General features: G+C 37.6%; 1 protein-coding gene across 9 annotated transcripts in view; it reads left to right on the plus strand.

Annotated features, from left to right (window-relative positions):
• Positions 1-27,677, plus strand: part of LAMA2 (laminin subunit alpha 2) — a 608,480-nt gene that overhangs the window by 379,314 nt on the left and 201,489 nt on the right. For 6 of the 9 annotated variants that reach the window (XM_059083775.2, XM_059083777.2, XM_059083776.2 and 3 more), the window contains 4 exons: positions 9,036-9,122; positions 17,325-17,536; positions 22,400-22,506; positions 23,264-23,524. In XM_059083775.2, coding sequence (XP_058939758.1) covers positions 9,036-9,122; positions 17,325-17,536; positions 22,400-22,506; positions 23,264-23,524 — 667 coding nt within the window. The remainder of the gene's footprint in view (positions 1-9,035; positions 9,123-17,324; positions 17,537-22,399; positions 22,507-23,263; positions 23,525-27,677) is intronic. The other 3 variants (XM_059083778.2, XM_059083779.2, XM_059083780.2) reach the window with 1 other exon arrangement.

The following is a 27,677-nucleotide window of genomic DNA, read 5'->3' on the forward strand; positions in this document are numbered from 1 at the left end:
ACATATTATGTTGAACAATAGTCAATACTTTTTACTAGTAAAAATTATAAATAACTATTGTTTTAAATTAAAGAAATTGTAAAAATTTTTCTTAAAGGCAAGTTTAGTGCTTAATGAAATTCATATTATTTTATGTACTTTCCACCTGTTTCTAAATGCTGTATTAATGCTTGCAGAGCAAAAGTTTTTAATGATTTTTAATGAAATCTGTCGGTTACAGTTTTTTAATGTGAAGGTGTTATCAAGTTGGTCATACTCTGAGGTCTTACCCAAGATATTCCTAATGGAAATGGTCTTTTGTTACTGGAGTCCATAAATACTACAAACTAAAGACTTTGAGAATAATTCTGTCATTAAATTTAAAAGTCCTCATAGGAACTATGCTTCCTACACTTCATCTCACATGAAATCCTTGTCCTCTTTCCTGACAAACTTCCTCCCTCAGAATTTTCCATCTTAGTCACTGGAAAAGAAGAGAAAGAACTAAGATTTAATGAAAGCAGCCTACTACATTCTAGGCATAGACTCAAGCCTATATTTGGCATTATTTTACCTTCAAAAACTATTCCATAAGTGGGTATTATTTCTCTTATTTTATAGATTAAGAAAAGAGTTTCCAAGTGGGAAAAGAGCATTATAATTCCTTGATTTAAATGCTGAGTTTCATACTTTCTAGCTGTGTGACTCTGGGAAAGTTACTTAAACTCTGTGCCTCAATTCTCTTGTCATTAGTGGTGATAATAGGACCCTCTCATAGGGTTCTTGTGAGAATTACATAAATTAAAATACACAAAGCACCTAAAACAATGTTTGAACATGGTGAGCCTAATATAATGACTGACCATTATTAAGTAATTTGCTCAGAGTCATAAAATATTAAAGTATCGGAATTGGAATTTTAAGTTTAAAGTCCAATGTGCTTTCCATTCCTCTACAGTTTTACATTGAGGGCTTCTTTAAAAAACACACTGCATTTTAAGTGATAGCATTAAGAGACTTAAATGGGAAATGGGTAACTATATGTTAGTGATCAGAACATTTTCAGAATTTAAGGCATGAGCCTGGGTGGTTACAAAACTGAAGATCCTTTGGTAACCAGGGATGTCAGAGAAGAGGAAGAAGGCAAAAGGAGATCTGGAAAATAATGAATATGTTGGTCATAACATGACACAAACCTTGCTCTCTGGTGTACTTATGAAGGGTCAGATCAAGCAATGGAGAACCTACTCACTCACGTAGCTGAATGGAATTCTCCAGAACCATCCAACGTGTACAAAACTTTCACTGAGGTGAGGAAAACAAAGGGATAGCATCTGGCCACTCATCTGCATTGCACTCCTTCTCAGCCAAAATGTCTATGGCATTAGCGCAGCTGTCACTTCAGCACAGCTGACCATTCATAGTACCATGGGAATCCTAGCCTAATACATTTGCAGAATTATGTAATGTAGTGACTATGTAGACGTTATGAATTTATCCTCAAATTAGACCAACATTACTAGAAATGCAGAAGAGCCATTAGGGAGAGAACTTTGCTTGGCTAATTATAGGCATTCATGACCCATTCATTTCTGTTTACTGTGCCTCTACTTTAAAATGGATTCTAATTGTGTTCCTGAAAGGAGAAAGTCAGCAAGCATTAAAATACCATCCGTCAGTGCTAAAAAGGATTGAGGTCCCAGTGTCCACTAATAAAATGTTCTTTAGTATTGTCTTATAGTTCGGTATATTATGCAGATCTTGATTCTTTAAAATAGAGACAACTCAATAATAACAATGTAAGTTACACCAAATATTTAAAGATTCTTAATTTCAGGTGCTTTCATTTACATTAAATAATTATTAAATTATTAAGTAATAATTTTAACTTTAGAAGTAGAATTGGCAATAGAGGGCAAAAACCAATTTTAAATGCCAGCTTTAAATGTGACATTTTTACCGGGAATTATACCCAGTATCTTGTAATAACCTATAATGGAATATAATCGGTAAAAAACCTGAATCACTGTGCTGTACACCTGAAACTAACAATATTGTAAATCAACTATACTTCAATAAAAAGGTGGCATTTTTATAAGTAGAAAGAGGGAACAGTGATGATCCACTTTGTTTAAAAATTTGTTTTCAGAGGTATTAGGTCTTTTAAATTTAAAACAACTTTGAAAATTAACATAGTTTAGCTGCACAATAGTGATGAGAAAAATTCATTTTAATCTAATAACCTGAATTTTTTTATTCGCTAAATAATGGGGACACTTAATGACTTAGAGAAACTCGCCTTTTAAAAAAGTTTTTAAAAAGTCATTACACTTATAATCTGAGTTAGAAACTATGAGGAATAACTTGACTAGTTACATATTATTCAGAAGATGGGATTTGAATGTTCATAAGTTATTCAGAAAAAAAAAATTCAACTAAAGGTTGCTGCAACCTTCATCTAGAATTGTAAGGCTTAGTGATAGTTTAGCCTTGGTGATTTATCTATTTAATCCCCAGCCATAAATCTCACAGATCATAAGCATTTTGGCCCCAAATTTATTAGATAATATTGTAAAATAAATCAAATATGTAGGGAGATAGAGATACATCAGTATAATTATTATGTATGAATACAGACAAGCATATAATATTTAAATTATATATATATATGTATATATCACTTCATCAACTACTTACAGTGTCCACTGTTTGCTTAGCCATCTCATCTTGGTGATGTATATATTCTAGCTATAGATTGTAACTAGGTAGTGAAATTTATCTCTAGAGAGCAAATAAAAATGTAAATATTTCAAATGTTTATATTAATTTCTGGCATCACACAGCTTATAGATTAAATATGATATGAAAGACACACATGATTGTCTGCCCTTGAACACTTAGGATGTGTTTGAGTAAATAATATTATTGAAATCGTAGATTTTCATCAGTTATATAATAAAATTGGAGATAATCTTGGCACAAAGCTGAACAGAGTAGGCTCTTAATAAGTTCTGTCTACTAATATCATTGTGAATAGTACTTCTTTGTGCACATCAGAAATGCTAAACTTTACATTTTTGAAAGGATGGACCACTTCTAGAGCTGACTTTTGGACTCACTCAAGGGGCCACGTTGAATTGTTGTTAAAATTAGTACTTATAACAGAGAAATAGAAATATTCTAAGACAAAATTTAAATTTAAGGACATGTTCATTTCAACAACTTTATTTAGAAATTTTAGAGTGTGCTAGGTATTTTAGAGCACTTTCCCACATATAGTTTTATGTACACACGGGTGATTATCGTGTATCTTCCTAGTCCCATATACCAGAGGGAAAACTAAACTCCAGAGAAATTAAGTGCCTGGATCATGATCATACACCTTGCTTGTGGCAGAACCAATATTAGAACCCGTATATTCTGATTCACCTCTCTGTGCTTCTTCCAATGGCACTATAGAAAAAGAAATAATTACAGAGACATTGAAGAGAAGCAAAAGAAAAAAAATTAACAGAACTTAATGTCAGACAGACTATGAATGTCCATTGTAAAAAATGACTCTAGTGTTTGGCAACAGCTATGCTAACTCAAATGTAAGGAGCTAGACAGGATGAAAAACTGCAGGTTTAATTAGTTAATTTATTGTGGCACTATGCTAAGTATTTGCTTTCATAATTTATCAGCATGAAGGCTTTACTCAGATCATATTCCTGTTTTGCTAAATGAGAAACTCACGTTTAGAGAAACACAGAAAATAACCCAATTCTAATTACAAAATCCAATTATGGACATTACATCAGATTTCACATTATTTAAAGATAATTAAAGAAATATGTTTGCTAAATGCGTCTCTTGAGAATAAAGAGAACAGATATCACTGAACTGAAAGAAGAAAAAAAACTTCTGGAGAAATTTCAAAAATTCATGTGACCCAAACCACAGTCATGAAGTAAGATGATTTGCCCTTCATTTTTCTCCTCTTTCTCTCAGTCCTCTGCTCCTTCAGCAGTTATTCGTGGACAGTCACACCATCTTAGCCCTAGCTTCCTCACTCGCTGACACTTTGCAGCATCTTATCCCTTCTGGTCTGTCTTCCCCTACCCAAGTGTTCCAGGTAACAGTTAGTTAAAAGGAGTCCTGCTCTCCTATTTTATATGCAAACATAGAACGTGTCCTGATTGTCTAACCCCTAATGATGGAAAACTTATACCAGTGATGATAAAATTCATTATTTCCTGTCACATCACAGAAACCAAGAGGCAATTCAGTTCCCTCTTGCATTGGCTGTGAGGAAGTTCAAAGCCATATGTTGATCTGCCACTATCCAATGAACATATTGTACAATATATACATATACACATATATATGCATTTTTTACAATACACATTCTGCACTCTAAATTTACCCCCGATTTTATCTTATTTTTTAGTTTTTTTCTCTTTAATTGTATCATTTTATCTTAATGTGCATATTTTGATAGGTAAGATTAAATGCATTCTGGAACAAAGCTAATTATATCTGTATTTATACATTCACATACCTAAATACATGCACATATGCTCACATACATATTCGTTTGTATGTACATATATATACTTACTTATAAATGGATTATTATAAATATAAAAATTTACATTTAGCCATTTAAAAAGACTGTTTCTATGTGTAGTTCCTTACTGTTTATTCCAGCAATAGCTTCTCTTCCTCCCCCTGTTTGTGGAAAAAGCCTGCTATTCTTGATCTCTTGTGTCTTCTGTAGCATGGAGTAGATAATCCAGGAAGCCGAATATTGCCTCTGCTGGTGTAGAGTGAGCCAACTAGAGTTAGATGACATAATCTTGGAATCACTTGAAGTCAACAAAGATCTTACAGTTCCCTCTTTCTATCACAGAACAGTTAGCTTCATGTATTTGCCAAAATCAGTGTCAAGTTGCTGCATTTGCCAATCCAAATTCTATAGACATTTTTTGTTGTACACGTTTATTTCTCATTCTAATTTTATGTTTGTATTTGAATACCATCTTCTCCATACTTATAACTGCAGTTACAGCAGTAAGGGAATGAACCCTCGGTTTACATTGTTTAAAGAGTATTAAAGCACAAATACAAATATATTTTATGAGGAGCTTTTATTTAGAGTCATCATGTCAAATAGTTACATTACTAGAAGTTTAAAATCACTTAATTCTGAATACTGGATGGTTATAGGGAAAAGAGAGCATCAAGTTAGAAATAAAAAATTTTAGATCCCGTGCTAAATTCTGGAAATAAGCATTGACTTTGAGCAAGAAAAATTATGCCCGTCCCCAGCAGCTCATAGGATTTTGTGAAAATATGATAGAATTATTCATAAAAACACTCTAAAAATGTAAAGAGCTAGTCAAATCTGATATATTGTTATTGCTTAATTTTTTTCTGAAAAAGCATTGATTTCTGTCAGTGAGTGTGTTTTATTTTACTTCTGTCAGCCTTAACTGAGGCATGAGTATATTTAAGCATTTGAAATCTATTTTATAAATAGTTTTAAAGTGTCAGAAGCCTTATCAAGAACCTTTGACATGACTTATGGTAAACTAATTTAGGATCAATAAACAATTGGTATGGTTTTCTTTCAATCATTGTAGTCCCACATGGGTGGTAAACCTAGGGCTTCTAGTTAAGAGTCTCTTTCTCTGTAGCTGATGAGGTAGTTAAAGAATGCCAGTTTTAAAAGAAAACATACATGCATTCCAGAGGTTTGTAAAAATCCAATCCTCCATTTTATGTCTGAAAACAATAGCAAATCATGGCATGAGGAGGAAAAAACAATTGTTTCTTTACACTTTTACGTGTGCCTCTTGTCCTAAGTGCAGTCATACTCCTGCCAAGAAAATCACCCTTGGTGAGCTCCCTTTGGGTCATGGGTGGCAAGCCACAGGCTGCTTTCTGAAAGATGGGTCCCCTCTCACAGACCATCGGCTGTGTGTAACTTGCTTCTGCTGCTCGTGTCAGCCACCAGAACCACTTAACGTGAAATCTTTTATCTGAGTAAGATTTGTAAACTCAGGATATGCCAGACCAGGCTTTTCCCCACTTACCTCAACAGATTCATTTAAATGTTCCATTGAGTTGAAAGTTTTTAAATGATCGAACTACTTGGTTCTAATAGCTTGCTACTATCAAAAAATAAAAATTATTAAATCTTTAAAAGCAAACGACCCAATCAAAAGATGGGCAGAAGACCTAAATAGGCATTTCTCCAAAGAAGACATACAGATAGTCAATAGGCACATGAAAAGAGGCTCAACATCGCTAACTATTAGAGTAATGTAAATCAAAACCACAATGAGGTATCACCTCACACTGGTCAGAATGGCTATCATCAAAAAGTGTATAGGGCTTCCCTGGTGGCGCAGTGGTTGAGAATCCGCCTGCCGATGCAGGGGACACGGGTTCGTGCCCCAGTCCGGGAAGATCCCACATGCCGCGGAGCGGCTGGGCCCGTGAGCCACGGCTGCTGAGCCTGCGCGTCCGGAGCCTGTGCTCCGCAAAGGGAGAGGCCACAACAGTGAGAGGCCCGCCTACCACAAAAAAAAAAAAAAAAAAAAAAAAAAAGTGTACAAATAGGGCTTCCCTGGTGGCGCAGTGGTTGAGAGTCCGCTTGCCGATGCAGGGGACATGGGTTCGTGTCCCGGTCTGGGAAGATCCCACATGCTGCGGAGCGGCTGGGCCCGTGAGCCACGGCCACTGAGCCTGGGCGTCTGGAGCCTGTGCTCCGCAACGGGAGAGGCCACAACAGTGAGAGGCCTGCATACCACACACACAAAAAAAAAGTGTACAAATAATAAATGCTGGAGAGGGTACACTGTTGGTGGGAATCTAAATTGGTGCATCCACTATGGAAAACAGTATGGAGGTTCCTTACAACACTAAAAATAGAGCTACCATGTGATCCAGCAATCCCACTCTTGTGCATATATCCAGAAAAGATGAAAACTCTTAATTTGAAAAGATATGTGCACCCCAGTGTTCATAGCAGCACTGTTTACAATAGCCAAGACATAGAAACAACCCAAGTGCTCATCAATAGAAGACTGTTTAAGAAGATGTGGTATATATGTAAACAGAATATTACTCAGCCACAAAAAGAATAAAATAATGTCATTTGCAGGAACATGAATGGACATAGAGAATATCATACTAAGTGAAGTAAGTCAGAGAGAGAAAGACAAATAATGTATGATATCACTTATATGTGGAATCCAAAAAATAATACAAATGAATCTGTATACAGTAGAGGTCCCCAACCCCCAGGCCATGTACCGGTAGTGGTCCACGGCGTATTAGGGACCAGGCCGCACAGCAGGAGGTGAGCAGCGAGGGAAGCTTCATTTGACGCTCCCCATCGCTCGCATTACCAGCTGAACTATCCCCTCCACCACCGGTCCATAGAAAAATTGTCTTCCACGAAATTGGTCCCTGGTGTCGAAAAGGGTGGGGATCGCTGATATACAGAACAGAAACAGACTCACAGACATAGAAAACAAACTTATGGTTACCGAAGGGGAAAGGGAGTGGGAGAGGGATAAATTAGAATACGGGATTAACAGATACAAACTACTATACATAAAATAGGTAAGCAACAGGGATTTACTAAATAACACAGGAAACTCTATTCCATATCTTGTAATAACCTATTGTGGAAAATAATTAAAATATATATATATATATATATATATATATATATATATAAAACTGAATCACTTGCTGTGTACCCAAAACTAACACAATCTTGTAAATCAACTATACTTCAGTTATAAATAAATAAATAAAAGAATTATTAACTATTTATAGGACTACTATGAGTTAAGCCAAAGGGAGATTATTTTTTAAAAAATAGTATGCATGATCAGATCTGCACAAAAGTTAAGAAAGTATTCCAAAGTCATACAAGTGTCAGGAGCAAAATGAGCTCAGTGTTTAATTTGTTGTTCTCTCTTTAATTCATTTAGCCATCAAGCAAACCTCTACTGAATTGTCCTGTCATATATAATAGAAAATAAATCTATTTAGGGAAAACATAGTGAGAGAGTCATTGGGGGCATTTCCTTTGAAAACAGCAGAGGAGCAGAACTCACAGAATTCAAAAACAGTTGATGGCTCTTCAGAGAGCCATTGTGTCACTTCTGAGGTAACGGCCCATGCGTGAAGAGTGTCTCTCTCAAGGCAAAGAACTGGCCATACGGCCAGAGTTGAACAGGTTGATGAAGGCTAAAGCTAGCACGTAATTCCTCTGCTGGCTCCTGACTTGGTGTTCAGCTCTGTGATTTCAGACCCAGGATGGAAATATGTACAAAGAGAGAGAGGTAAACTTTGGAACATGCTAGAAGATATGAAATGGCAAGGTTGTTTTGGTGTGTTTCATTTTATTATAAATTTAGGCAGAATATGCGTGCTTGATCTCATTGGAAAGCTTTTCTGAGTGTAACAGAACAGCGTAACCCTGAGTACACATGGGCAGCAGCCTGCACGCACACACACACACACACACACACACATACACACACACACACACACACACACATCCACAACCATGACAGAAGTACTGGACAGAGGAACCCCATCACCACCACCACCACTACCACAGCTTCCACTACCACATACTGAGTTTTCTAAAATCTCTAACAGATTTCTCTGGGTTGCTTCAAATTCATCAGGATTTGGCTAGAGAGAAAGTATGTGAGACAGTATTTTGCCAGGCCCAGGGAATCCCTCAAGAGCAGCTATATAGTCCCACTTGTTACTGATGATCAGGGACCCAGAACAGTCAAAACTCAGTTAATACCATATCACAGGGATACTATTGTCCATTGGACTGTGTTCACGTCTGCAGAAATAGCAATGCCATTTTATCCTGGATTGGCCAGATCCTACTCTCCGTCTGTGAGACGAGAATGACCAGCCTGTACCCTTTTGTCACAGCAACACTGGAAGAAGAGAAATGAAAATATGCTGCTAATGACTTTGTGTATATACTTCTTCCTTGTCCCCACTGTTTCCCAATGACATCAACATAGCTTTAGCCCGACGTGCCATTTGGACCGAAGTCTTGGCTTGATCTGTGATGAATGTCCTGTCGGGTACACAGGACCACACTGTGAGAGGTAAGCACATACTACACTGTCTTTCAATGTGAGTTCCACCTTGGGAGTTATGAAACCACAGGCATTATCATCCTTCGCACTACCCCAGAAAAGCCGCCACACTCGGGTGAAATAAAGTTTCTCACCACACTTGTCAAACAAATGCAGTATATTTTTATAGTTAACTTATTCTCTAGAAATTGCTCTATAAATCTCCATTCACGCAGTGTTTTATTAATGTTTTAATCTTAAAGGTTAAGCATTAACCTGCAATCTTTCTAGAAAGTATTGTTCAAGTGGAAAGTCATGCACTTTAAGATTTATCTTACTGTCTACGTTGGCAACATTTATTTTTCATAAGTAGGTTTTTGTCCTTAAAATGTAGCTTAAATGTGTAGTTCATAGTTCAGCAAGTGGTCCATAATTTACCTTAAATATATTTGAAAATCGAAACAAAATGTAATTTATTATCATGATTTATATTATCATCTAATTACTTCTAAGCCAGTATTTTAATTCCCGTTGATTTTACTAGGTTGTTTTGCAGTGGAGCCAGGGATGTTATTTCATGTAATTTGTGTGATTATTTTTCCTCCTAAAATCATTTGGAGGAAAAGGTTCTACCTTATTTCACTCTCAGTGAAAATGGTACAAAATTCTCCCATAATGTCATTGACAAACACAACAGCATCTTCTGGGTGTAGCACTGAAAATAGTCCATTTTGTTTCTGTCACTAGAGGGTGGGTGGGGGTCAAGGTAGGGGGAGAGGCAGAGAAAGTATCCTGCTTTCACCCAGCATCACCAAGCCTAACACCACAGAGGGCTATTTCTGCCTATCCTTTCCTGTCCCCTTGGCAGCCATCAACCCTATTTCAACCAGGCTGCATAAAGCTAATGAAGCAAGAGCCAATCACCCAGAGAGAATTTAGCCATCAGCTAGCAGTCTATGGACACAGTGCCAGTGACAGCTCCTAGCAGCAGCAAGTACTATTTGTGAGTATGGCAGCATCTGTAAATTAATAGTGGAGGAACAGAACTGAAATAAGGAGGGTTTATTTGCAGTTGAGAAACTAGAAGTCTTTGATTGTGTTTTTTTTTAAAAAAGGAGGACGCGTGCATATTACTTACTGTAATAGGAGAACATATCATTGCCAAGACAGATTTACATCAAATGCCTAATCCCTCTGGCTCACTACAGGCAACCTTTTCTTTTAGCAACTGGAAAATGACAGCTGCTCTGTCATACAAGGCCATTAAATCCATTTATCTAGGTGGACTTTATCTCTGATGTATTTATACTGCTTTTGCTCCATGATATGTATTTTCTGTATACGTTAGACAATGGTTTCTGAACCATCTACAATTTAAAATCCTACATTTTATTTAAGAAAGATTTGTTTGGCAACTACCATGTGCTGTGCATGGGGCTAGACATAGGCTATAAACAGATGTATCCTACCATCCTTGCCCTCAAGCAGCTCAAATTTTTAATGTGGGTGAGAATATTTGAACATATTCTGGAGAACATTCTGGTCTGAATAATAAAATTCACCTAGGAAAGAAATACCTGACAGAAAGAATGATTTCCTGTCTAGAACCTTTATTAATTTGATCAAAAAGAAGAGAGAAACATGCATCAAATATCTTTGGCATATCTTACCTCTCATTCAAGTTTTCCAGTCAAAAATAACCTTAATCCATTATTATATGGAAGATGTGATATTATATTTTTCTAGCCAGAATACAGATTAGGGTTTTACAGGAATATTTAGAGTCTATCATTTCTCTGTGTTTGTAGGAGCTAAGAAGTCCATTAGATGAATCCAAAATATTAGGAGAAACATTTTTGGGGGTGTGCAGGCTGAAGTAGACCGGGGTGTGAGGGAGAAGGGTCAGGGAAGGAAGGAGGTAGGGGTTGTACTGAAAATCTTGTAATCAAAACTATTCTGTGAGTGATTGGTGTAATCAGTTATGCACGTCATCTACACAAAATCAGCATTGAAAAACTGAAGCTGTGTTTTCCAAGCTATAGATGTTCTTGGAATAGAGTTCTATGATCACTTACGTTTGAGAAGCATCGGTTAGCATGTGAAAGGTTCTGACCAGTCCTGGAGTGAAAAAAATCTCTTCAATTTGTTTAACTCATCATTTTCTAATCCTACGTGACCACAAATCCCCTACTTTTATTATATAGCAAGAATGCATCTCAGACTCAGATAGACGGGAATTATAACTTTATATTTTTATCTCAGTTTAATTTCTACTTTGAGATCAAATTCTTTATATGTAGGAGCTATGAGGCCTTGGACACATAATCTCAGTCAGGTACACTTTAAACTTACCCAGTGTTATATGTCAATTATGTTCCAGTTTTTTTAAATTTGTTTAAAATTTTTCTCTCCTCTCCATTTTCCACCTCTAGCTTTGGTTAGAACCAAAGTTCTAACAAGCTTACTTATAGTACCAAGAGCCTTGAATGCTGGAATAAGTGTGTGTGTGTGTGTGTGTATGTGTGTGTGTGTGTGAAACTGTGTTTTGGGTAGTGCACATATGGTAGGGCCAACCTATTCTGAGTAATTCATCCAAATGCATTTCTGCTGACCTCTTCCTGTTTCCTGTCCTCCTGATTACCTTTCTCCTCAGGCCTAATAACTCTCCCCACTACTTTCCTACCTCTTATGAGCACACAGGACACATACTGCTGTCTTCTTTCTAAACTGGGATCCACCAACATCTCTAATCTCATCATTTCTCCTCCATCTGCCTTTCTAACTCCATCCCATTTCCTGCTTGGGGATGAACTGCAGGAGGAGGTGCCACATTCGTAGAAATGGTGACCTTTAAAGCCAAAGTCCAAAAGATTCCTATGTTTCTGCTTTTCTTCCTGTCAGATCCCTTAACTCAGTCAAGCAGCACAGTTGGTCTTGCTGCTTAAATTGAGGGAATGGAGAAAAAATGTGAACAAGAGGATGGCAAAACAAGATACGACAAACTATGGGCTGATAGTCTGTCACACATAGGACACTGGTTACAGTTTTCAGAAACTTTTGCTTGGGGCCAAAGCACTCATACTTTGAGATAGTACTGCTTTCCTCTGACTCGGGACTGTTTTAAACAAAATGAAAAGAAGAGAACCAGGGGTGAGGGAACTGGGTATTCATCATGGCACTTTGCTAAGATTCTAGGCTTTTATTATCTGGACAAGAAGAGAAAAATAGGGGCTTCCCTGGTGGCGCAGTGGTTGGGAGTCCGCCTGCCGATGCAAGGGACACGGGTTCGTGCCCCGGTCCGGGAAGATCCCACATGGCGTGGAGCGGCTGGGCCCGTGAAACATGGCCGCTGAGCCTGCGCGTCTGGAGCCTGTGCTCCCCAATGGGAGAGGAGCAGTGGTTGAGAATCTGCCTGCCAATTCAGGGGACACAGGTTCGAGCCCTGGTCTGGGAAGGTCCCACATGCCGCGTACCAACTAGGCCCGTGAGCCACAACTACTGAGCCTGCGCGCCTGGAGCCTGTGCTCTGCAACAAGAGAGGCCGCGATAGTGAGAGGCCCGCGCACCGCGATGAAGAGTGGCCCCTGCTTGCCACAACAAGAGAAAGCCCTCGCACAGAAACGAAGACCCAACACAGCCAAAAGTAAATTTTTTTTTTTTTTTTTTTTTAAAAAAAAGGAACATGGAGGAAATAAAGTGAGCTAAATGCTGATGACATCTGCTCTACTGGGTACTAAGCTATTTTCTGAATAAGTTGTAACCTCAGCAACATATCACACTTCATGGAGACAGACATTTTAAGAGACTGTGACAAGCTCATCCAATGAGATCCATAGGACCACAAGAAACTTAATGAGCTATGTGGACCCCTTAAACCCTGTCCCCTCCTGAGCTGTTTTTTATGTCCTCCCTAAGTAGGGAGAGAGAAGTCAACGTTAACTTTAATTTCTCAATTTCCACTGAGAATGCAGGAGGTATTTGAATTCAGTTGCTTAGTATTTGGAAAATTTACCTACAGTTCTATCCACATGATTTATATTTAGTGTCAGAGAAGCCCCTTTTTTTTGTTGTTGTTGTTGTTTTTTTTTAATTTCAATTCCAAAATCCAATTTAGATATTCTCTGCTTCAGAAACGTCTTGACTCTGAACCAAGTCTAATTGTCATCTGATCAGTATGCTGGTGAGAATTTCTACTCATGGCTGAGTCTCCTTGATGCCTGAGTCCTGGATGCAGAGCATGGGGTTACAGAAATTAGAGACGAGACACAGTTAGGCTTACTCGGTAGTGCCATTAGGAAAATTGTGACTGGAAGTGAGGTTTCAAAAGGCTACTTGCTCAACTGTGGTTGTGAAGTGTGTACACTGCACAAAAGTACTCAGCCAAGGGGGAGACTGGGGGCTCGAATCCAGTGTGCCCTCTTCTTGCCAATACATTAGCTGTGCCATGCTTGGGTGCCCAGCCATGTCTACTGTCTGTTCATTCTTCTGCGTCTGCCCAGAGAGAATCTTTTTTTAAAAAATTTGCCGAAAGGCACCATAGAAGCAGGCACACTTCCTCAGTCTTCAGCTGATTCAGTCAATTGGGAGGTAGTAAGAATACAGTGCAGTTGCACAACCATTCCCATTTAAACTCCAGCCACCCTCCCCTGTGCCTTTGCCAATACTGCTTTCTCTGCCTGGAAGACTGCAGCCCTTCCCCCACCTCTGCCCGAGACCAGCTCTGCTGCGCTCTTAAAATTCAGCTCTGTCATCCTGAAAGGGTCCTTGATGAATCCTAGTTCCAGTTGGTTGCCCTTTGCTATACTTCTTTAACTGTATTTGCATATCTCTAATAGTTCACGGCTACATTTTTAAGTATCGATGACCCTAGAAAAACATGGGAGTTAGGGGCACCGACCCCTGTGCGGTTGAAAACAGTGTATAACTTTAGAGTTGACCCTCTGTATCCACAGTGTGGTATCCGCACATTAAACCAACCTCGGACCACGTAGTACCATAGTACTTATTGACAAAAATCTGCGTAGAAGTGGACTCACGCAGTTCAAACCCATGTTGTTCAAGGTTTAACTCTATATCTTTCTTCTCCATGGACTGTAGTATAAAAACTGTTCCTTATTTATATTAGTATCATGTGAAAGTGCTCAGTAGATGTTTAAGGAAGAGTGGGAGGGGGGAAAAAAGCAAGAGCTTTTCTAACTTGCTTAGAGAGATTGAAGCATTGTTTTCAGTCTATAGATAGGAAGAACATAAACCAAAGATTTTAGCCAAAATGATGAAAAATGATGGAGCAGAATGAAATAGAGAAAAGTCTCACCAATTTCCTTTCTTCTTTTCATTGTTGTTTCTCTCCACTGTCATTTCCTCTCTCTCTCTCTCTCCCACTCTCGCTGTTGCTGTCACTTAGATAGATAGACAGACATATATATATATACCTTCCTTTAATATTGTTCCTAAGTCATCTTACATAACTGCATGTGTTGTCTACATTTAAAGAATCTCTTTCTAAAATATTGCAATTCGATTTGAAAAAAAGTTAGCAAATGTACAAAGGAACAGGGACCTTGTCATGTTAAGGTCCATCTCTAGCAAAAATAAAAAATCCAATTAACTCTCTGTTTACAGATGTCTTTCATATGAAAATGAGAGGACTTTAGATTTCAACTAACAATTTGTTTTGGTAGAGTGAAAGTCTGAGAAGCTGGAAAGGTCTAAAGGACTGTGATTTACACTAATGTTAATTAGATGAATCCAACTTGATCAGACTATAAAACACTATTATTAATACAAGTTAGATGATTAGCAGTATTGTATTCACTAACCCTAGAATTACCTTTTAATTTCTATTGATGGGACTTCCCTGGTGGTCCAGTGGTAAAGAATCCTCCTTGCAATGCAGGCGATGGGGATTTGTGCCCTGGTCAGGGAACCAAGATCCCACATGCCGCAGGGCAACTAAGCCCGCGTGCCACAACTACTGAGCTTGCGCACCTCAGCTAGAGCCCATGTGCCACAAACTACAGAGCCCACGCGCTCTGGAGCCTGTGCGCCACAACTAGAGAAGAGAAAACCTGCACGCCACACTAGAGAGAAACCCGCGCACCACAACGAAGAGCCCGCATGCCTCAGTGAAGATCCCGCGTGCTGCAACTAAGACCCGATGCAGCCAAAAATTTAAAAATATATAAATAATAAATTAATTTAAAATATTTCTATTGAAACATTTCTGTAAGTCTCTAAGAATACCGTTCTATGTATAGAAACACACACACACACCTGCACACCCCTAATAAAATCTGAATGCTTACTTTCAGTGAAGTGCCGTATGAATGATGTATCATATATATTCAGTAAGTCTCCTTACATGTCCTACAACAAAAAGTAAAAGACAGATGCCTCTTCAGTTATTCTATTTAATTGTAATTATTTTCTCATGGATTGAGTTGGTTTTTTTGATTATTGTTGTGGGAGAATTTGGGACTTATTAATTGGTATCTAGGTTAAAAAAAAAAATTACCAGATCTTGTTATATAACGCCATCTCTCCTGAGGGCAGTAAGTCATTTTGAGGAAAGTGAGCTGAAAATAATGGGGGTTTGTTATCTGTGATAATGAACATTGTATATTGTTATTCTGGTGGAGCTAAGTCACTCTCTTAATGGTAAACAAAATGAGATATGAATATATGTGGATGTGATCATGAGCTCTGAATATCAAGTAAGGCAAGAAGAATCGGATTAAAATTCAAGAGGATTTTCTTCTTATCTTTATTGACTACCACTCCTGAAGGGATTGTGGGGGAATTTTATGCACTATAATATTAGTTCATTTTTACAACAGAGAATTAATAATTAACATTTGTGGGTGGCAGTAGTCTTCCAAGCAATATTTACACAATGACTTTCACAATTTATAAAAGATTTTGTTAAAATTAAAACTAGTAATCTCATTAAAAATTATGATAAAAGGTTAATTCTACAAGATTATTATGGCACCTATAAATGTTCTAGAAAACTTAGACTAATCAATGTATCTTACCAAATTAATGACTTTGCCCCACAATCATGATATTATTAAAGTATCCTTATATGATGTACTGTATTTAAACCATTTCTCTTTCTAGAGTAGAGAGCGTTTTTCTCTACATATCTGTAAGTAGATGAGCATAAACATAATGTACTTTTGAGATGTATTCCCCTTCAATTTTGACCCTTGCTGTAAAGGACTTTCTATTTTGCTAAGATGGCACAGAAAACAGAGCTAGCCTGACCATAAGACTTCAGATGTACTGTTTCATTTCTCCTTTGGCAAGTGGAGCTTAATATGAAGCATAAGCAAATGTAACTGAAAGAGAAGACAGAGCGGAATATAAATAAGTGCTTCCTATAAAGGTGTATCTGTGCATTTGTAACATTAAGTAGCATTGTAAAACATAACGGTGTGGTTAAAGGGAAATTTGATACTATAATTGAAAAAAATCTCTCCCATGCCTCATAAATAAATGAACTTTTGTTTTTCCAATAATATGTACAATAGTGTTTAGTCCTTTAAAAAAATAAGAACTGGAGTTTGCTAATAAGAGCTCTGGGCACCATTAAGCCTCGCCTTATGTCATGTTACCATAATATGCAGCAGGCCTGCTACTCAGTAAAGACTCTTCAGTGGAAACCTGACTCCATATGGATGTGCAAATGTATAAAAGCCTATTAGTAAGGCAGACATACGGCCCTCACACAAATGATGAGGCTCTTTCAATTTTCTATTTAATAAACTCTGAATTCTCACTACTGAGTTGCCTTGTGAGCCTGCTTCCCCACAACAAGCTCTTGCTGCAGCAACAGAAATGTGTGAACCTTACATATGTGTACAGGAAGCAACCAGCTGCGTACATATGATGTGTTGTACTGCAAAGGCTTTCCAGCATGGACCTGGATCCTGCCGCAGTGCCAGCGGCAGATTTCTTATTATGCTTTGGTCTCGTCTTCAGTGCCAGTGACAAGATTTTTTTTTTTCTGGCTGAAATCTAATTACCAGTGGGGCTGGCAGGATTTCATCTTGTATCTACACTGCAGTAACAGAAAAAACATTCTTTTAATCACCTTGCATTTGAGAAAAGGAGCACTTAAAGGGAAGCATATCCTGGGAGAGGGATAGAATGAAAAAATATATAAACATTGCCCCCAAAGGGTTTCATGAGTTCCTCCCAAATACTCACTGATGAAACTTTTCACCTTAGGTGTGCAGAAGGCTATTTTGGACAACCTTCTGTACCTGGAGGATCGTGTCAGCCATGCCAGTGCAATGACAACCTTGACTTCTCCATCCCTGGCAGCTGTGACAGCTTGTCTGGCTCCTGTCTGATATGTAAGCCAGGTACAACAGGCCGGTACTGTGAGCTTTGTGCTGATGGATATTTCGGAGACGCAGTTGATGCAAAGAACTGTCAGTGTAAGTCCTGAACTATTGATGCCCCTGACAGAATTGATGCATTGCACCTCAAAGTAACTGATGAGTTCTTGAGTGGGAATTGGAGGGTAGCAAATTATGTGTAATACATGTAAGATAGATAGATACACAGCCTATACACAGGGTCTGAATATTCTAATACATTTCTTTGTGCTAATAGATTAAATCCTTTCAAAAACTGCTGCATTGTTGAAGTATCATTTTTCAAATGATACACATATCTCTGTTTACACATGGGATGAAGATTTTTAAATAAGTTTCTGTCTGTGACAGGAAAGAAGAATTTGAAAATTAGGTAGCCCCTATTTATCCTCATTGTTTATTACATTTCTAACCATTTTCTTGAAATAAATTTATCAGTCCGTATTATTTCATTAGTACCTGTCAATAGGTATTAATCTGTTATGCTTTCATATGTAAACTTTACATTCTTGCATTTCACAGTAGTTGTAAAATTCTGCCAATATCCTTACACACTGGCATTTGTAACTGTTGAGGTATTAACCTTAGGACTACTCACCGAATGCTATTTCTGTGTTTTACTTCCACAAATTAGCTATTGCAGGACTTCATCCATATTAGTCAGTACATTCCTACCCTCATCTTGATCTCTTCAGCTGTATTTTTTGGTGTTGCATAGAATTTACAAATGCTTTATGTTAGTGGTAATATATTATGCAAGAGAGATCTCATTGTGAAGAATTAAATGGAATGAACATCCTTGTTAGTCCACATTAGTGCTGGACACTGCCATCATCAACTTCACCTGCTGTGATAATTTTTAGGCAGAGCAGGTTATGATACCAGCTCAACAGTTCACTTCTGCAGACTTCGTTATCTAAGAAGGGACTCTTCCAATCATTCAGTTGGGTCCCAGGACCTGCAACAATACGGAAACCACTGGAAATGTTGTGTCTGTTAGTATCTCTGCTGTAAACACCAAAGACCTGCTAGCGTCCCCCATTTCAATAAGAAATGTGTCTTTCTCCTCACAGGTTTGGAAGATAAGTGCCAGCTTTTTTGTCATTTAAAAATGACAATTCGTTGAATCAAAAACAAACCACTCTCTGGAACAGTCGGCAGCTATTAATATCACGTGTAAATTGTCAAATGTTTTTAAAGCAAAATTTCCAACAGGCTCAGAAGTGCCTTTAAACACTGTGGGTTTATGGCACCTGTGTAAAATCACAAGGAACTTAAGAAATTCTCCAGTTCAAACTCATCATCTAGGATCTACACTTTCTACCTATCTGATGCTGGGCAAGACATTTGACCTCAGTGAGATTCCGTTTCCTCATTTACATAAAGAGTCCTAATTTTCAATGGGGATTAAAGGATCTAGCACGTGAGAGTATCTAGTGAGCTGCCTGGGGCATGGGATACTCACACATGGTGTCTCCTTTTGTAGAGATACTCACTAATTCTGAGACTGTGTTACTCACCGAATGACCTCATTTTCTATCTTCCAATAACCCCCTCCATAAAGTTGAAGAGACAGGTCCACTCTTTTTATTGTGGTAAGTTCAGGATCTGTGGCATGAAGTCTTAACACATAGAAGAATATGGTATAAAAACATTTTTGAACCATCACCAATTTTTATATCACTTGCCATGAAGTATTGACATAATTATGTTTTTAATGCTCTTTAGCATATAAAAATACCAAAACACATTTATTATCTACTTTTAACTTTTCATAGATATAATAGCTTTTCTATGCATAGCTAGTAAACCTTTACAAAAAGAAAATTCATAATAAACTATTATTTTAGTTGCCTCTGGATCTGTTCATGAAAAGTACACCACTACTAAGAAATATATTTTGCTTTTTAAATTAATGTACATATTTTTGTGTCATACATTTCATTTAAAAATGCCACTTAAAAATTCTATATTGCTTTTGTTATTTTTAATATGACTATGGTAAATTTAATCTTGTATTCCCCACTCTAAGAAAAAGTGGCTTTTAATTTATAAATTATTTGAGATTTTAAAAATCGACGTATCAGGGCTTCCCTGGTGGTGCAGTGGTTGAGAGTCCGCCTGCCGATGCAGGGAACACGGGTTCGTGCCCTGGTCCAGGAGGATCCCGCGTGCCGTGGGGCGTCTGGGCCCGTGAGCCATGGCCGCTGAGCCTGTGCGTCCGGAGCCTGTGCTCCACAGCGGGAGAGGCCACGGCAGTGAGAGGCCCGCATACTGCAAAAAAATACATGATGTATCATGTATATATATGAAATATATAAAGAAATTAAAAGTATATGTAACAATTCTATTAGCCAAATGAAATGGATATTTAAAGAAAATATTTTCTTCAACCTCTTCTCACACACCAGCTATAGACTATCCGTAGGCTATTACCTGAGTAAGATAACTGGCTGGGACCAGTTTTTAAATGGCCACCCAACAAGTATTAAGTTAGCAGACACTGAAGACCAAACTATTGGAAGAAAAATCAAGCAGTTTTTAGGAAAGCAGTAAAACTAAGTAGTGCTTCCAGCCCCATGAACAGAAAAATAGTGCAGGCTGATGGAGTAGCTCTTTATAATGTATTTGTAAGTTGTGCTCAAATGAAAGTATTCAGAGACATGAAATATTGTACAAACTTTACAAAAACCATCTACAAATAGTCTAAATTCCCATGTCGTCTCCCCCTCACATTTTTATTCTGGTATCAATGCAATTATATGTACCATTAAAAATACACTTGTAGAGTACAGAGTGAACCATTAATTACTGTTCTATTTGTGAAAAAGCTTCTTAATTTTTAGACTATTATATGTTTCAGAATAACATCAGACAACTTTGTAACATAAAAATGACAAAAGGTTACTTAAACCAAATACATTTTCTATCTTTGGAGATAGTATATAATATATACTATCATAGTGATAAGGTTTATAGTATATAAACTGAGGATAGTATATATCTTACTCAGTTTAAAAATTATAATGCTGTACTCCTAATACACTTGAAAAAGTTGTTTTTATCTTATATACATTTTATTGAATACGTATGACATATAACATTGTGTAAATTTAAGGTGTACAATGTTACTTTAATAAATTTATATATTGTAACATGGTTGCCATTGTAGTGATATTTATCCTGTTACATAATTTGTAGTACAATATTGTTATCTGTATTATAAACAACATTATACTGTGCATTAGATCACTATAGCTTATTAATTACTTGTTGCAATTTTTTACCCTTAAACAGCATTAATTTTATCCCCCCATTCTCCATCCTATGGTAGTGATCATTTCTCTCTATTTTTTTTTTATGAGTGACTTATTTAGATTCCACATATAAGTGATATCATACAGTACTTGTCTTTCTTTCTTTATTTTTATTTTTGGCTGTGTTGGGTCTTCATTTCTGTGCGAGGGCTTTCTCTAGTTGCAGCAAGCAGGGTCCACTCTTCTTCGCAGCGCGCAGGCCTCTCGCTATCGCGGCCTCTCTTGTTGTGGAGCACAGGCTCCAGACGCGCAGGCTCAGTAATTGTGGCTCATGGGCCTAGTTGCTCCGCGGCATGTGGGATCTTCCCAGACCAGGGCTCAAACCTGTGTCCCCTGCATTACCAGGCAGATTCTCAACCACTGCACCACCAGGGAAGCCCAGTACTTGTCTTTCTATATCTGACTTATCTCACTTAGCATAGTGTGCTCAAGGTCCATCCAAATGGCAGGATACCCTCCTTCCTTGGCTGAGTAATATTCCATTGTGTATATACATCACACCTTTTTATCCATTCAACCACTGATGGGCAGTTAGGATGTTTCCATATCTTGGCTATTGTGAATAATGCTACAGTAAACGTGGGAGTGCATATATCTCTTCAAAACACTGTTTTCATTTACTTTGGGTATATATCCAGAAATGGGATTGCTGGATTGTATGGTGGATCTGTTTTTAACATTTTGAGGAAATTCCATATTGTTTTCCATAGTGGCTGGACCAGTTTACACTCCCATCAACAGTGTACAAGGGTTCCCTTTTCATCACATCCCCACCACCACTTGTTGTCTCTAGTCTTCTTGATGGCAGCCATTTTAACATGTGTGAGGTGATAGCGCATTGTGGTTTTGATTTGCATTTCCCTGATGATTAGTGATATTCAGCATCTTTTCATGTGCCTGTTGGCCACTTTGATATCCTCTTTAGAAAAATGTCTCCTTGGTTCTACGGTCTTACATACTTTTCTAATCTTAAAGGTGTGTATATATTTCCCCTCAAGCTCATTTTTTGAGCTTAAAACAAAAACTGGCATATTGTAAATAATCATTAAATTGGAAAACATTAATTAATTTTGCTTCATTAATTGTAGAATTAATATTATGCCATGGGTGCTATTAATTTTGATAATTTCTCAACATTATTTCAGCTCTAGAGTCAGTATGCATTACTCATATTGAGATTATATTTTAGGTGCTACCCCAGTGTATCTATGAAGAAGCAAAACAGCTGGAGGACTGATGGAAAGAAGATTTTACCTGAAGTCAACTATATCACCTACTAATCATGTGGCCTTGTTTGAGTTATGGCTACGTGGAAATTCAGTATCTTCATTCTCAGAATTTGAATAGTAATGGTGACATTAGTATTTTCATAGCATATGAATGTGCCAGGAACTGTGCTGTTGCTTTACATAAATATCTCTACAGCTTATAGAGTGGGTGTAAACATCAAATAATATAATGCTTAACAGAACCGCTAGCCATCAGAAAACATTCTATTCTAAAACTTCGTGGCCAGTGTTACCACCTGGGGGATATTACTATTTCACAAGCCTATTAAGACTGTTAGAACATTTTTCCCAGTCACAGATCTCTCTTCTCTTTGCAGCTTGCCACTGTAACGCCAACGGCTCCTTCTCTGAGGTTTGCCATGCTCAGACGGGACAGTGTGAGTGCAAACCTAACGTGCAGGGCAGGCAGTGTGATGAATGTAAGGTAAGAAGTAGGAGCTGACCGTGATTACTTCTTCCTTCAGACTTCTCACTGGCTTTCACTGACACACTCCTGAGCATATTGAAAGACAAGTTCGGGAATATCTCATTGTACATATAAAATTACTGTGATCGTTGAAATGTGTTTTTCAAAATAGAACAAAATTTACCATACACTAGCATTTGACCCTCAACCTCTATTTCCTTGGTAGTGAATTTGTGTAATATTTACTGTAATTCAGATGCTTCTGAAACAACATACAAATTTAATCCCAGTCTGTGGTGAGTCATGTATTCTTTCTTTTGCTTTTATGTTTTTGGCAGAAAAAAAAAAAAAGTGTCACACCCTTTGCTTTTATCAAACACTTTGTACTAGTTCCATCAATTAAAAGTTCTAGTGAGCATTCTACTCAACAAAAGTTTTCAGTAGAGAAGTAAATCAAAATATTGTTTAGATGCCATTTTGCTAAAATGAAACAAGAATCAAAATATGTTGCTCTCTGTTCCTGCATGTATTGCCCTGCCTTCAGTATGGTGAGCACCTGAGATTCCTCCATAAGAGGACATGGATTTGCACTATCTCTTTCACATATATATGTAATTTTTTGGTGATAAACACTGTTAACCAGAACCAAGCAGTTCTCAGGTGTCAAACTGGCCATCTGTAGGAAGTTTGGAAATATCATTTGCTTCTATCTCGTGAATAATATTATATGCTCTCTTTTGTTGTTTTTGTTTTATTTTTCTGTTGGCTTTTAAAGCCCACTATGTGGTGGGACCCAGGGAAGCGATTCTGTGTGTCCTGTGGCTGCAATCCCATTGGCTCTGTGACCCCACAGTGTGATATCACAGGAAGATGTGTCTGTAAATCAGGCTTCATAGGGAAACAATGCAACCTCAGCAGGCAGGTGCACCCACAGAAGGAGCAGCCACAGAGAGCGCAGCCAGTGCTGGGGTCTCCCCAGAGGTGGGGTGTCAGCTCCAGTGGATGTCCTCGGGGAGCCTATCGACCCCCAGCTCCGGTAATCCCAGAGGCGCTGCATGGCTCGTGCCTCAGCATGTTGTGTTCCGTGTGCTGCAACTGACCTGCTCTGGTGCCATTTTACCAAATAACGGTTGCTACGCGTGCAAACTGCAAATGGGAAAACTAGGCAATTCCTGATTGAAGTCTTGCCTTTTAAAAATAGCGATCAATATCTTTTTTAAAGCCTATTCAAGTTCATAGGTTCATAAAAGTTTCAGTTGATCATGGATATGTAGAAAACAAAGAAGAATTTATCAGTAGGAACCTACAATCTTAGAAGGGGAGGGAACCTCGGGCATCATTTGCAGCAAATGAAGGGAACACATGAATGAATAAATGAAGGGAAATCTAGCAAAGAAAGTGAGATCTAGCCAAGAAAATCTAGCCCATTGATCTGACATTTGGCTGACCTTTCATCATAATTAATTATTTTGATACATTTCCACATTACAATTTTGTTCACGTATACAACAAACACAAGAAATGCACTTTCACACACTATAAATGTACAACATACACAAAGTAAGTTAGCATGTCTTCTACTACAAAAGCTTGGTCCCCCTTCTCACAGGGCAAAACAAAACAAATGTTGGGAGGAAGGAAGTTAGGAAGGGAGAGGGGAGAAAGGAAGAGAGGAGGAAGGAGGGAAGAATAGGTCCAAGGCCAAGTTGCAAAGTACCAGGAGACAGGACTTGACAGTGTAGAATCAGAGCTTAGGAGAACTAAGGGTAGGGGATAGAAAAAAGAGATGGAGAAGTAGGAGGGGGTAGGAGAAGGAGAAAGGCGGGGAGGAAGAAGAACAAATTTATGGTTTTATTTCTTGGCTCTTTATTGACATTTTAAAAAAATTACTTTTGATATCAGACTGCCTCAGATCAAATCCCAACTCCAACACTGCCTGTAAACTGTAAAAGAGTTTCTTAAATCTTTCTGTAATTCAGCTTTTTCATCTATAGTAGGACCTACTTCATTGGGTTTGTGTTGGCTCAGATCCTCCAAGGAGCAAATGCCAAGAGATTTACTGGGGGAAACCCCAGTGAAGGATGATGGAGGAGAGAGCAGTATGCAGGGAGCCTTCTACTGAAATGCGGGTCTGACCATGTGAAAGGAGAGAGGGAAGGAAATATTGAGTAGGAAAGTCTCATTGGGTGCATTCTGCCTCAATCCCAAATTCTTAGCCTGGCCAGTAGGGAGTGCCCCAGCAAAATTTGCCCATTGGAGGAATCTTGGATTGGGCAGGAAGATTCTAGTACTTCAGTTTACCAGTCATTGACTTGGAGAAGCGTGACTTGCTGTGAGCTTCTCCACTAGATCCAAAAGAGTGGAAGCTGGGGCTTGTCAATCAGCGACACTCCCACTTCAGGCTCTCTTGCAGGGAGATCTATCCAGGCACCTCCATGGCTGTTTCCAGGTGTCATGCGAAGAGTGCATAAGACACACATCTGAAGAGTTCTCAGTAAATGTCAGGTATTATTACTGTTATTATTACTATTGTTATTAAATGAAGAAATCTTTAAAAGAGATTATATTTTTCAGAAATAAATACATACGTTTAAAATGAAAGAAAAGGACAATAACTGATCAGTATGTCTCCAGAGTATAAATTCAGCAGAATTTTAACCCTGATACATGCCCTTTTCCTACATATCGTACAGCACTGACGTATGATGGAGTGGTGTTTTGTCCTGAGACCATTTTTCCTTTGAGGCAGTATGTGTGAGAGTCAAGAGCACAGACTCTGAAGCCAGTCTGGTTGATTTGGCTGACTCCACAACTGGTTAGCTGGTAACCAAATTACTTGACCTTTCTATGCCTCAGTTTCACCACTCTGTAAAAAGTTGATGCTAATAACTATCTTCCAGGATTGCCTTGAGATTTTGAATGAATGCATATTTTTAAAGGGCTTTAGAACAGCGCTTGGCACATAGCAAGCACAATACGTAAGTGATAGTTTTTATTATTACCCCAAATGAGAATAATTTATGGGAGCTCATCAAACTCCCCACTGAGACTAGGCAGGCACTTTCTCCCATATGTGTTTTACCTCATTAATCTCAATTACTGACTAAGAATGTTTGTTCCTTAAATTTGTTTGCTACAGGGTTTTCCCTGGTCTGTGAAATAAAGTTTTGGTCACCAATTTATTAAAATTTTATTACAGAAATTTGGTAGTATTTGTTTTGGTATAACCTAGGCTTTAAAATTACATTAGTTAAATATTAGAAAAGTATGATAGGGACATTACTTCTCGTATATTTCTTCATACAATCAACTTGGAATTTTTAAAATAACTAATGATTTGAAAGTTTATTTAATATTTTATTGATTTATCCATTAAAGATAGATAGATAGATACACTAAGTAAAGCAAACTTAGGAAATAAAGATGAATGTAAAGTACTATCTCTACAAGTCACATTCTAAGTCAAGAAAATGTAGGAAATAAGGACAAATGCGAAGTACAACTTTTTAAAAAATTTTAATGTGTAATGTTCTAGTCTTTTATTTCTATGTATATGTTTCTATTAGTGTGTGTCTGAATGGTATGTGTATTTTTACAGATATGTAATGAGAATTATAGTGTGTATATAATTTTGTATTCTGCTTTTTAAAATTTTACTTAATGCTATATTCTACATATATTCATATCATTAAAACTGCTTCAAAACAGGATTTTAATGATTGCATATATTTCATGATATGAATGTATCACAATTTTTTCAACTTTTTCTCTAACATTGAACATTTAAGTGCCTCTACAGTTACTCATTATGATAAATAATATTGTAATGGGCATGCTTGTACTTTAACCATTTTCTTAATTTCTGACTACGTATTAGAAGGCTACATTGAATTGCTTTTTATGAATAAAAATACTGTATGTTTTCATTTTTTCTTATAACTGAATTTAACTTCAAAATCAATTGTTAGGTCATTTGTTAGAAGTGATGCACACTTCCTTCTTTAATTATATAGTGAAAGCTGAAATCGAACTAGAAATAAAAATACAGTCAGCAGGAAATATAAAGATCAAAATGATTATCAAACATAACCCATTTTAGATTTAAAAAACAAAACTATTCCTAGCAACAGTCATTTTAAGAGACTAATTTTCAGTGTGATTTTGTTTTCTAGGACTTATTTTTAATATTGTTAACAATAATGGCAAAAATACATAATGAGTCTTCATTTCTCTTTGGGTGGCTCACATTAAATAGCAAGATTTATTTTTTCCAAGAAGTAATTATTAAGTCTAATTTTCCAAAATAGGAATTAGTTTTGCAAAGAAGTAATTACTGAGACTAATTTTCCAGATAAAAATATCATAATAATGTGACAAACTTCTATTTAAAAGACAACCCTGACATACTTTAAGTAGGATATGTGCTTTTCATTTTTCTGGTAGGAGTGATTTTTTTTTTAAATTAATTTATTTTTGGCTGTGTTGGATCTTCGTTTCTGTGCGAGGGTTTTCTCTAGTTGAGGCAAGCGGGGGCCACTCTTCATCGCGGTGCGCGGGTCTCTCACTATCGCGGCCTCTCTTGTTGCCGAGCACAGGCTCCAGACGCGCAGGCTCAGTAGCTGTGGCGCACGGGCCCAGTTGCTCCGCGGCATGTGGAATCTTCCCAGACCAGGGCTCAAACTCGTGTCCCCCGCATTGGCAGGCGGATTCTCAACCACTGTGCCAGCAGGGAAGCCCCAGGAGTAATTTTTAACCCATCAGCATTTTCTAACATAGTCACTCTAGGTCTGATAACATGTATTTCCAGAAAGTCAGCCAAAGCTAATAATGCTTGACCATGGAAGGTTATTTGTTATAAACAGATAAGAGATATGCATATGAATCACTCATCAGAGGATGAAAGTTTCCCTTTTTCTACCTAATCTGGTGCTTTGATATGTGATCTCACAAATCAGTTTTGATTGTTAGAATGAAACCCAACAAACTAGATATCAGTCAAACCACTTATTTTGTCAGTATAGGCATAACCTAAGAGTTATATTTATAATGTGAGCCCTATAGTGATGATTAGACGTATTTATGGATATACGACAAAAATTACATCAAATATAAGAGGGAGGAAAAGATTTATTTTAACTTTAGGCTGCTGGCCAATAATATTGAAAACATTTTTACCAAGTAAAAGGACT

This window comes from Kogia breviceps, chromosome 13 (assembly GCF_026419965.1).
Source record: "Kogia breviceps isolate mKogBre1 chromosome 13, mKogBre1 haplotype 1, whole genome shotgun sequence".
NCBI lineage: Eukaryota > Metazoa > Chordata > Mammalia > Artiodactyla > Physeteridae > Kogia > Kogia breviceps.